General features: G+C 40.3%; 1 protein-coding gene across 1 annotated transcript in view; it reads left to right on the top strand.

Annotated features, from left to right (window-relative positions):
- The window catches only part of itga4 (integrin alpha 4), a 97,168-nt gene that overhangs the window by 44,470 nt on the left and 40,068 nt on the right, over nt 1–12,630 (top strand). The window contains exons 15-17 of the mRNA XM_055637867.1: nt 3,702–3,856; nt 7,496–7,648; nt 9,004–9,080. Coding sequence (XP_055493842.1) covers nt 3,702–3,856; nt 7,496–7,648; nt 9,004–9,080 — 385 coding nt within the window. The remainder of the gene's footprint in view (nt 1–3,701; nt 3,857–7,495; nt 7,649–9,003; nt 9,081–12,630) is intronic.

Below are 12,630 nucleotides of genomic sequence, written 5' to 3'. Positions count from 1 at the left end.
TCTGTGTTTATCTTTAGTCATAGTCAGCATAGTTTTGTACGTGGGAGGTCTGTTTGCATCGCGGCCTGGTTCGGTAACACGAATGCCCAAGAATAAAGGAGGCTGCAGAAAGTGGTGGTCCGTGATGGGTTTGACCGCCCCAACATCTTGAGAATGATTAAAATAAAAGGCCAAGGCAGAAGGAAAATAGGAAACAAAGGGAAATCACAAGATGTAGAAACAAAGAGTTGCAGATGCTGGCTGGTACACAAAAGGACACAAAGTGCTGGAGTAACTCAGCAGCTCAGGCAACATCTCTGGAGAATATGGATAGATGACATTTCTTCAGACTCAAATTCAGAATTCCAGTCTGAAGAAGGGTCTTGACCTGAATCGTCACCTATTCATGTTCCCCAGAGCTGCTGCCTGACCTGCTGAGTACTTTGTGTCCTTTTGAATGCACAAGTTGATATGCTTTATTTTGGTCTTCAGTGTTGTAAGATTTTATGTGCAGGTTGGGTTGGAAATTTAGTTTTGTGGCCACGTGAATGCTGCCATGGGACGATTTTAAAGTGACCCAACTTTGCACTCTAATTAGTTCTCCACTGATAGCCTGAGAGCAGAGGAGCTTCCTTCTACATCATCCTCCTCCTGCCCCTCAGTTGATCATCGTGCAGTGAATGACGATGGCTAACTCTAATGGGTAGAGTTTGCAAATTCAGCACTCTCAGTGTGTATTACTGGAATGCTTGTTTAGTGTGGTCCAGGCAGTCATGGTTGCCAATGGTTTACACCACCATGTTTGATGTGGTTACATGACTGTCATTGAATGTTTGCCACGCATGCTTTGTGGCTGTGCATTGGAATCATGGGAATAGCCAGACTTTGATCAGCTGTGGTGACTGAAATACAGTTGATAGAAACATAGAAAATAGGTGCAGGAGGGGGTCATTCGGCCCTACAAGCCAGCACCTCCATTCATTGTGATCATGGCTGATTGTCCCCTATCCATAACCCTTGCCTGCCTTCTCCCCATATCCCTTGACTCCACTAGCCCCTAGAGCTCTATCTAACTCTCACTCTGTTGATGCAACAGACTGCTACAGAATTAAGGCATGCTAAATGCTGTCAGGATACTAAATGTTGAGCTTGTGTTTTTTTTTGCCTTTTGTCTTGGTCCAACTGGATTTTGAGAGAAAAGGCTTCCTCTTGGTTCCATCATACGATCAAGTTAATGTGGTGCATGCAAAAATTGATGCAGATACAAATGCAAATATTGGCATTGTGAGCCATGCGAAACCTTGCAAAGTTTAATGCTTTCTCTGCCTGTTGGGATTCTAGGAAAGAAATATAGTTGCCTCTGAATCACAGTGTTGACCTTACTGCAACACTAAATGACAGGCTAGAAGAAAGACTGTAATTAGTTTCATAAGTCTAATTAATGTCTGAGGAAGTGTCCCGACCCAAAACACCACCCATCCTTTTGCTAAAGAGATGCTGCCTGACCCACTGAGTCACTCCAGCACTTTGTATCTATCTGAGGTATAAACCAGCATCAGCAGTTCCTTTAGGATAGACAACATGAGGGGCTGTTGGATGTTTAAACTTCCCAGCTTCAAGCTGGTAACCATTAATAAAAGTTCATGACTAAAGTCAGGTTGATAATCATTCTCGTCCACGTATTTACAATAAGTGTTTATAATCCAGATGCACCTTACCCCTGCTGAGTTTGGAGATTGTTCCCTGGCTGCTGTATGCTCTCCCTCCCTGGGCAGTAATCCAGTAATAAATGAAACCTTAATTGCCTCCACCCCCTTGTGCTATCAAATCTCAGATAACCTCTCCACAGTATGTGACAGTGCCCTCTCCCTTGGAGGTCACTCTGATCCCTTTAACTGGCTGACAGGCCTGGAGAGGTCAATCCCCAGCATTTTTGGTAACAGCTGGGTCCATGAGTATTGTTAAACTCCACATTAACCCATAACATTAATGCAAAGCTGCACTGATTTACCAGGAAACATCAAGATTGCTATTTCATTCATATTTATGTTACAAAGAAACATAGAAAATAGGTGCAGGAGTAGGCCTTTCGGCCTTTCGACCCAATACCGCCTTTCAATATGATCATGGCTGATCATCCAAAATCAGTACCCCGTTCCTGCTTTCTCCCCATATCCCTTGATTCTGTTAGCCTTAAGAGTTGTATCTTGAACACATCCAATGAATTAGCCTCCACGGCATCCCCCAATCACCAACTGAATAGATTTAGAATAGTTTCTGTTAGCCTTAAACGAAATTTGTCAGTGCAGCATTGAACAAAAGCATCCGGTAATGAATTAGCCTCACGTACACGCACCATGCACACCCAACCCTCCATCCTTCTGTCGATTTCACAGTAACAGTCCCTTAGCACTGCGTTCCAGTGCAGCACCAAATGCCCCCATATCTACACATCACCAACTGGGAGTCAATTGCATTGGACAGGTGCCTTGCCAATCTCCTTCTGGTGTACCACACGCATTCCCAAAAAATAAATTGAAATAAGCAGGATCTCTATGGTGTTCACGCTCCACGTCAGGTCCTCCTCAATATGGATTCCCAGCAAATCCGCCATTAAAGCCCCTCTGACACTGTTTTTTTCTTCCTGAAAATTAGGACAGGTGGCCAATATTATTCAGCAAATAGAAACCCACAGCAAACGTTGCACACTGTTTTACTGAAATTAGCATGCATTAAGCATTGTCACCTATTGATCATATTGCATGCTGTGTTGATATTTTGGATAACAATGGTGCATAATTTTTAATAAATGTAATAAAAGGAACATCAGATGCTAAGTGTTATTTTTGTTTAGGAATGATTCTGTGAAGCAGATTAACAGAGCATGTCTTTGTTTTTGTTTATCAGATTTTGCAATGCACTTCATTCAGATCATTCATGATAAGTATTTGTGAACAATCAAACACATTTCCTGTTTATGCCAAGTTTGATTTGGACTGCTTTTTATCTTGGTGCTTTAATTTTATAAAGTTGTATTACTCGTGTGTAATGTCGCCCATCAATCATGCACTTGGAGAATTTTGCAGAAAAGACTGGTTTTCAGAGGATTCTCATCCATGATGAATAGTAAAATATGTTCAAATCTGAAAGTTGTTTATATGTAATGTAACCATGCGAGGGAATGTGCTGTACATTTTGCAACCACACCTGCAGCACTACTTTGATATATTCTTCAATCTGCTGCATTCTTTTACATTGCCCAGTTCTGCAGACAAGTCATTTCATCTAGTGGAGCACAATCTTGTCCACAAATTGATTGTGCAACATTCTTAGAACTTAGTACCAAATTGAAATTTGTACCAAAGTATTGTACAAAGTACCAAATTGAACAGATCAGAAGGTCGAAATGAATTGTGATTGGATCGAGGCATTGAGAGGGTGAAAAGGTCCTGAGAGAGAGTAGATTATTGTTGTTCATTTATTTCTAGGGATCAAAAAAGTTTGAGTGCATAAAATCCAACGGAATAAATTGTGTGGACTGCATGAAAAATCTTCAGCCCAAAACTGAAGTTTTAGTTCCAGTTTCTCAATGAAGTGCCACCTTGTGGAATGTGTTTGCTCTTTGCTGAATGTACGTTTAAACACATTGTGTGGTTCTCAACTTGATACCAAACCAAATAGCAGACTGTTAATAAAAGTCATTTCTACCTCTTGCTTTTCAGTGTTGAAGTACAACATTAGTGCAGATGTCCACAGAAGGACTGGGTTTCCTTCCAGATTTAAGTTGGTATCTGATGGCAAATTGAAAAGTCATTCAGGAGAGATTATGCTTTATCAAAATATGATTAACTGTAACACTCATTATGCATTTATGAAGGTATGTTTATCAACTCTACTCAAACTTTGCTAGTGATATTTTATATAAATAAATTATATCTGATATTTAGAATTGGTTTTGCTTTCAATCTTCATATTTTATATTGCTGTGAAATTGTTTTGCATACAAGAAGCAGAATAGAAAGCAGGGTCAGGAGCCATGGATTAGAAGCATAGAAGCATAGAAAATAGGTGCAGGAGTAGACCATTCGGCCCTCCGAGCCTGCACCGCCATTCAATATGATCATGGCTGATCATCCAGTTGTGCTGGGTGTGCTACTAATATTCAGTTCCCCTGTTAAAGATGAATTGCTTCATATATGCAATAATGCTGCATCAGTTGGACCACAAGTCCAGAAAGCGCATAACTACAACATGATTTTTGATTAGGAAAAAAATGAGGAAGAAGAGTTGAGTTCATGTGGTAATGCATTGGCATTAATCATGACTTGGCACGAGATGCCTGTGGAAAGGTTTCTCACTTGGTTCTTCTTCTTCTTTACGCTCTTCATCATATGGATATGCAGGGAATTAAAGCGTATGAATCATGTGCAGACAGTTGAGATTAGATTATCTTGGCTTCATGTTCAGCACAGACATTGTCGACCGAAAGCCCTGTTCCTGTGCTGTGTTGGTCTGTGTTCTATGTATGAACATATATAAATATGCTTCTCTGTCCTGCTGTTTGGTGCTTGTAGTGATTGTAATATTCACAGTGCTGGTTTTTGTATCTGCAAATGCAACTTAAACCAAACTCTGTCCCCAATGCAATTGTCACAGTTTTCTGAAAGTACTTACTAATCCGAATTTTCCTTGAGAAACGCTATAGGTTCCATGTGAGGCTGTCTTTATATTCCCACATAACTGTCGGAATGGTTTAGAGATCCATGCAAATAAACCTGAATACACAACCCTGAACGTTGTCAGAATTTTTCATCAGTTATTCCAACTGTTTTTAGATGTGGGCTCTTTGTAGAATGCTGATCTAGATTTAGTAACTCCATCCATTTCAATGCAGAGGACTAACTATGGGGTAGAGAAATGTTCCCGATAATTAAATTTCTTTGAATTCTATTAACTTAAAATTGCTTTGCTAGTGTTTCTTAGTGTTCTAATCGTTTTAATTTTTAATTGATACTGGAGAATATGATAAATATTTGATGCTTTGAAGGTGTTTGTATTTTTTGGTAATGTGATATATGGAAATATCAAACTTCATCAGCAATGACAAAAAAGTAAAAATGTAGTATTGGTGCAGCAAGGTTGTTTTAATATAAATGCAGGCAAGATTGAGATTTAGAATTCAAGTATAGAATAGTTGCAAAGTGAAATGAGAGTTACTGAAGGAGAGAGTTAATTTTAGAGTCCGTGTTAAGCATTTTTGCACAGCACAGTTTAAGCAGCTCAGATGTAAAACAAAAGGTTCACATTACAGAAGTCTAAGATTAGAGCAGTGAAATGTAGACACAATGAACTGCAGATGCTGGTTTACAAAAAAAGACATAAAGTTCTGGAGTAGCAGGTCAGGCAGCCTTCCCTGAAGAAAGTGGATATGTGACATTTCAGGCCGGGACCCTTTTTCGGACAGGCACTTGCCCTTTAGCTCTGCATCACATCCTTTCTTGGATAAGGAGATCAACATTCTATGCAATACTCCAAGCAGACTAAAGCCCTGCATTATAGTAACAAGACAACCTTAATCCTCTACTTGTGTCATCTTACTATGAAGAACAACTTTTGCTGCTTTGGCCGAGTGTTAACCTGCGTGTTTGCTTTCAGTGATTAGTACACAAGATGCCCAAATCTTATTCGACATTAATGCTGTCTGATAGTCCCAATTTAACTCTATTTCAACAGTATACTTTTTATTCTACTGAAGTGGATAACTTCACATTTATTCATATTATACTGCATTGACTAAATAAATTACCTGCAAGCCTCGTTACATCCTCCTCACAATTCATAATGCCAACCAGTTATATGTTGCCAGAAATATATTAGAAACTAAATACCTTGTGATCTTAATTGTTGATAATACAGAGACCCAAGTACCCATGAGTTAGAGCCTGCCCTCTCAACATTTTTTTTTTGATTCTCATCTATCATTCAATTTGCATTCCATACCAAAACGTTACCCCAGACACCATACGCTCTCGTTTTACACACTAACCTTTTGTGTGGGACCTTATCACAGGCTTTTTGAAAATCCAAGTACATCATTTCCACCTGTTTTCTCTTGTCTATCTGTTACATCTTCCAAAATCCTGCACACTGGAAATATCTTGTTAATTAAATGAAACATTTGATGTTTATAATGGGAAGTGCAATAACTTCAGATTGTTGTATTGATATTGTGGTGTATCATTTTTCAACAATATGAACTGCAAGATTTCTAACTATTTTCAGGAGTATGTCACATGGTGTCTGCAAGGAAAAAAACATAAATCACCAAATAAAATGAAATTGACAATGGCATTAATGCAAAATGAAAAGAATCTATCTGTTGTCACTAAAATGTCATGCAGCATAGGCAAGGCAACTTTATTTATATAGCACATTTCATACACGAGGCAGACTCAAAGTGCTTCACATAAAAACATGTCATACAATAAAATGAAATAATAAAATGAAATAAAATAGAAGAATTAAAAGAAAATAAAAGCAAAGTTAAAAATGCATTATAAAAAGTGCAAAAATTAAAAGTGCAATGTAGTTAAGATTTAGCTGAAAGCTAAAGTAAACATAAAAATTTTCAGTCTTGTTTTAAAAGTGGTCAAAGTTGAGGCAAGTCTTAAATCTTCAGGAAGTTTATTCCAGCTATTTGTTGCATAGTAACTAAATCCTGCTTTCCCATGTTTTGTATTTACTCTGGGAATCACTAACAGATTGGTCTCAGAAGATATTAGCAGTCTAGAAGGCTTATATAGTGGAAGCATGTCAGTGATATACTTTGGCCCTAAACCATGTAGTGATTTATAGGTGAGCAGCAGGATTTTGAAATCAATTCTGTGACATACAGGGAGCCAATGTAAGGATTTAAGAATTGGTGTAATGTGGTCAAAATTTTTGATCTTTGTTAGAACTCTAGCAACTGCGTATACTGACATGGCTGTATAAATGTTCAATAGTCTCTCAAATAAAATGCTTACTAGAGTGCACTTAATTTATTTTAATTCCAAACAGAATAATCAATTGGTGATTACACATGTAATATACTGTAGATTTATAAGGGACCTTGTGAAAAATTAATACAGATTAAATAACATTCAATGTAGGCCAAAGCGAGCATGTTAAGAATGAATGGAAATACAGAGGTTGTGGAAGGACAATCATTGTTTCTCTGTCACATACATCTGGGGAATAATTTAATCAAGATCAGTATTGTAATAGACACTGCTGCAAGCTGTTTGTATTATTCGTTGGTTGGAAATCCATTCCTTTCATTTGATTTGGCTGTCTTGATTGTTTAGCAGTACAGGTGCCATTTTATTTTATCACCCCTGGTGTGTAGTGCACGGCTGATTATTGGTCGGTACGGACTCGATGGGCCGAAGGGCCCGTTTCCCGTTTCCATGCTGTTTCTCTGAAACTAAAACTTTTTACATATCTCTGTCTTATGAAGCATTTCTTCCTTTACAAGGAAAATGTCCGAGACGTTATCACACCAGTCTACTTTGAAGCAACTTATACCCTGGGTAAGCACATTGTACGGAACGATTCCGGAGATGCTTTCCCTCCACTGCAACCTGTTTTGCAAAATAAAGAAAATGAAAGAAATGGAGTCAAGAACAAGGTGTGAGCAAATATACTTGTATATTACATCTCATTCTGTGATAGAGTTTAAATCTCAAGGTTGCAAACTAATTGATGTCAGTGTCTGGCTGGTAAACCAGTGTTGGGGCAAACTTATCTTTAGCTGTAGATCCTGTGACTGGCTTGATGGAAGGCTGCCAGGCATCGATTTCACAGGTGACTTCTGAGGTGTACGACTCGGGTTTAACATCTGTTTCAGGATTCCAGTGTTAAATTGAGCTAAAGCAGAGCAAAGTACATGCTGCCAGGTTTAGGACAGCCCGTCCAGTGATTCTGCTGGAAGTCACCAGAGAACTCGGCTTGCATGCCTGTGCAGGAATCAGAAGCAGGAGTGTTCCACCTCGTTCTGTAGCAGGCAACCTGCCACCCCTTGCCCCCACCCCTTTCCATCTCCAATCACAGGGACATTGCCAACCCATGATCTCCCTCCACCTGATTGTTAGGTCGGGTCAAGAGTGTTTTGTTGCCAAACGTCCCCAAACAGAACAGTGATATTCTTCTTTGCAGCATCGCAACAGAGTATATGAACATAGCACTCTGTAAACAATATAATAAATGGAAAGACACTCACCCTCACTCTCACCCTCACTCTCACCCTCACCCACTCTCACCCTCACCCTCACTCTCACCCTCACCCTCACCCTCACCCTCACCCTCTCACCCTCACTCTCACCCTCACTCTCACCCTCACTCTCACGCTCACTCTCACCCTCACCCTCACCCTCACGCTCACCCTCACCCTCACTCTCACTCACGCTCACCCTCACGCTCACCCTCACTCTCACCCTCACTCTCACTCTCACTCTCACGCTCACTCTCACCCTCACTCTCACCCTCACTCTCACCCTCACTCTCACCCTCACTCTCACTCTCACTCTCCCCTCCCCCTCCCCCTCACCCTCACCCTCCCCCTCTCCCACTCCCACTCCCACTCCCACTCTCCCACTCCCACTCCCACTCTCCCACTCCCACTCCCCCACTCTCTCTCACACACCCTCCTATTAATAGCTCACTCATAGCTTATTTGGTTGTAGAATTTAATAGCCTAATGGCTGCAGGGAAGAAGCTGTTCCTGAAGCTGGATGCTACATTATATCTTCTTCCTAATTTCAGGATTGAAATGAGTGTGTAGCCAGGGTAATACACGTGCTTATTATTCTATGAAATAGGGCATGCTCCTTATCCAGCAGTTTATTATTGAATGGTCTCAGCACTATAGTGGAATTTGCAGTTTTGTTTTGCAGAATTTGCTGTTTGCCTCCTAAGATTTATACGTTTGGTTTCTCTTTGTATGTTAGTTTTAACATGTGTTTCTGGATTTTTGTTTTTGAACAGACACATTTTGAACGATTATGTACTTTTGAAGACTGTGCTGCGAACCTTCAGGTTTCTGGAAAGCTGGTGTTAGAAGGGTGAGTTTGTCTTGCAGTGTCTATGTTCTGTCTTTGATCCACTGGTTCCTATATCATCAATTTGGTACATTTGCTAAAATGGGATCTGCACATGCTTGTCTACAGTAAGTTTTACATGCAGGTTAACGAGAGCAGTTAGCAAAGGCCTGATTGCGAGAAGAATTGTGTGCAAGAGTGTGGAGGTTTTATGGGGTCCTGGTGAATCAGGCTTCTCTCTCCGTGGAGGGATTCACATGCAGTTGGTACCGTGGAATGATGGTTCACCAGATTGATTCTAGGCTGGTGAGGTTTGTCTTCCAAGGAGTATTTAAGTTAACAGGGTCTACATTGACATTGACTAAACGTTATTCCCTAATCATGTACACCATGAATGGCTAAATTATAATCATGCATTGTCTTTCTGCTGACAGGGTAGCATGCAATAGAAGCTTTTCACTGTACCTCGGTAGACATGATAAACTGAACTGAACAGAGATTGATTGATCCCTGGATATTAAGGGGCATTTGTGCAGGTAAATGACACTGAGGTTAAAAGATAAGCTGTATCTTGTTGAATGGTGGAGTAGGCATGAGGGAGTGGATGGCCTACTGCTTCTGTTATATTCTAGTGATCACTTTGGCAAAGTGATATATTAGGTGAAGAAATGTATTGCATTTTTGCTTAGATGTCCAGTCTTAGCTGGAGGTTCTTACTTGCAGTGGCTTGAGATGCGCGACTGCTATGGATTTATTTTTTCACAGGTTAAGTAAGCACTTGAGATGAGGCAGTAAGCGATTTGAATAATAGCCTTGACTAACAGCAGATGTAAACCTGTAATACCCACATTTGTCTCCATAACATACAATATCCATGAGACACTTTCACTATTACAGCTCACTTTATTCTGTAACCTTGTATTTCTATTGACATTGTTCTCGTTGAAAGTTGTTGCTGGATCTTGATGCTTTTTGCGGATTTTCTTTCATAATACATCATGGCATTTCTGTTCCATTTTCATATAAATTTTGCACGTCTAGACATCATTTTTATCATTAGTTTTTGAGTTTTTATAGTGTCCATCTTTTGGATTTTAGCCCGACACTCCTCGTCTTTGAAGCCTTTTCTCCCCCACTGGAATATCTTTATTTGTGCCTTTTGTCTCTCCGTTAAATATGTTTTATTGCCAATCTATGCTTTTATATATTTTTTATCCTTTGTTCCATTTAGATTTTTTGCTGCTATGTATTGTTCAGCTTTTCTTTAATTGTTCTGTCCTTTTCCAAAATCTAATTAGATATATGGATTGCTTCCCAAATATTCAGTCACCTTTAAATTGTTTATTTGCTCTGCATGATTACCTAGGTTTCTGGCTTGTCAAATGGTGACACATTGGCTGGTAAAACTGACCTGAAGAAAATGTATAGGACAATCTGCCTCGTCAATTGCATCTCCCCTTTATCCACATAGAGAAATAAAGTGTCCCAAATATTCAAGCAGGAGGATTACATAAGCATCCATTTAAATTTGCCTAAAAGTTCCTTCCACCATTACCTATCTGTGGATTAATGATACAAATAATGTACTCCTCAAAATGTGGCAATACCTTTCTGTTCCTCTGCTGAATCTTTGCAGCGCTTATCTGGCAAAATACTCATGCAGTCGCTCTGTACATTTTGTCCATTTACCACCATTAATAGCAGGACAGCAGATTTAACGTTAGTACTTTGCTAAAGATAGACACAAAATTCTGGAGTAATTCAGCGCGCCAGGCAGCAGCTAGGGAGAAAATGGATAGGTGACTTTTCTGGCCAGGTCCCTTCTTCAGACTGATTGTATTAGGGAGAGTAGGGGAGGGGAAGGGAACTGGAAGCGAAATGACGCAGGACAAATTAATTGTTCAAGAAGGAACTGCAGATGCTGGAAAATCGAAGGTACACAAAAATGTTGGAGAAACTCAGCGGGTGCAGCAGCATCTATGGAGCGAAGGAAATAGGTAACGCTTTGGGCCGAAACCACTAATTCTCCCAATTTTGTTAGCCCTTGCAGTCTCCTCCCCTTCCTATCTCTCCCTCAGCCCTCGGGCGCCTCCTCCTCCTTTTTCCTTTCTTCTCCCCGCCACCCCCCGCCCCCACCCCCCCATCAGTCTGAAGAAGGGTTTCAGCTCGAAACGTTGCATTTTTTCCTTCGCTCCATAGATGCTGCTGCACCCGCTGAGTTTCTCCAGCATTTTTGTGTACACCGGACAAATTAAGACTGGTGACAGATGACCTCGGGCGAGGGGGATTCTCTGATAAGAAGATTGTTGGACAGAGACAAGTGTGTGCGCAAGAGGGATACACAAGGGCAGAAACTGGTGCAGGGTCAGCCAGGCTTCGGAGGAAGGATTACGAATAGGGGAGCTGTTCCTACAGTCTGTATAGTTTGTTAAAAGTGGCAGGGCAGATTGAGCAAGTGATTATAAACTGCATGGGATCCTGAGTTTTATAAAGAGAAGCATGGCGTTCAAGAGCAGGGAAGTCACAATAAACCACAATAAAACTACCCGGTCCAGAGCCAAACACATCACAGTTGGAAAGGTGTTAAAGATTTAGAAAGAAGAAAAAGTGATATAAGGAGAAACAATTTTAGTGCCAGATGGTTAGGCCAGGAGTAATACTGGATGCACATTCAAAGATTCTTCACAGCTATGGGAAGAGGGCCGTGAATGTGCTGAGTTGTATTGCTAGTGCAAAGTCTTCCTATGGACTTAATGGGATTTAGCAGCTGGTTTCCACACTCTAACTTTGTAGGAACAGAGAAGGATCAATTCTTCAATCTGTTTAAAAAAAAAAGTCTTACTTTTTAATTCACAACAGAGACATTATGATGTTAAATATGATCCCTTAACCAAAGATATTCATTGGCATTATATGTATTCCTTCTGCATACCATTATTACCAATCATAATTAACCATTTATTACCCTCTTCGATTCCCCTTCTGGCCAGCATCCCTGTCCCTACCTTTCCACTTGCAACTGTTGATGCAATTGTTAGGAGGCACTGTGGCACAGTAGTAGAGTTGCTGCATCATAGTGCTAGAGACCCAGGTTCAATCCTGACTACAGTTGCTGTCTGTACGGAGTTTGTACGTTCTCCCTGTGACTGACTGGGTTGCATTCCAAAGATGTGCTGGTTTGTCAGTGAGTTGCCTTCTGTAAATTGTCCCTAGTGTGTAGGATAGAACTAGTGTACGGGTGAACACTGGTCGGCATGGACACGATGGGCTGAAGGGCCTGTTTCCACACTGTTTCTCTAAACTAAAATAAACTAGAACAATATGATGTTAAATATGTTTTAACAGAGTGAAGCTGGACAGGATTGCAGTCCATATCTTCCCCATACTATGATTGGGATTATTTCACAGGGTTAGATTAATTTTCATTCAGAAGGCAGGTGCTGAGCCTGTTTGCAGTACGTAATAAGCTTCCCATTCTAGCTCGGATAGAAACTGCTACAGTGAAGCTGGCTTTGGTTTAAGAAAAGCTTTTGAAAGTTTTTTTGTTTTTTTTTTAGCTTTGGTTTTAATTTGC

Source organism: Leucoraja erinacea, chromosome 7 (assembly GCF_028641065.1).
Source record: "Leucoraja erinacea ecotype New England chromosome 7, Leri_hhj_1, whole genome shotgun sequence".
Lineage (NCBI taxonomy): Eukaryota > Metazoa > Chordata > Chondrichthyes > Rajiformes > Rajidae > Leucoraja > Leucoraja erinaceus.
This window is presented reverse-complemented; position numbering and strand designations above follow the sequence as displayed.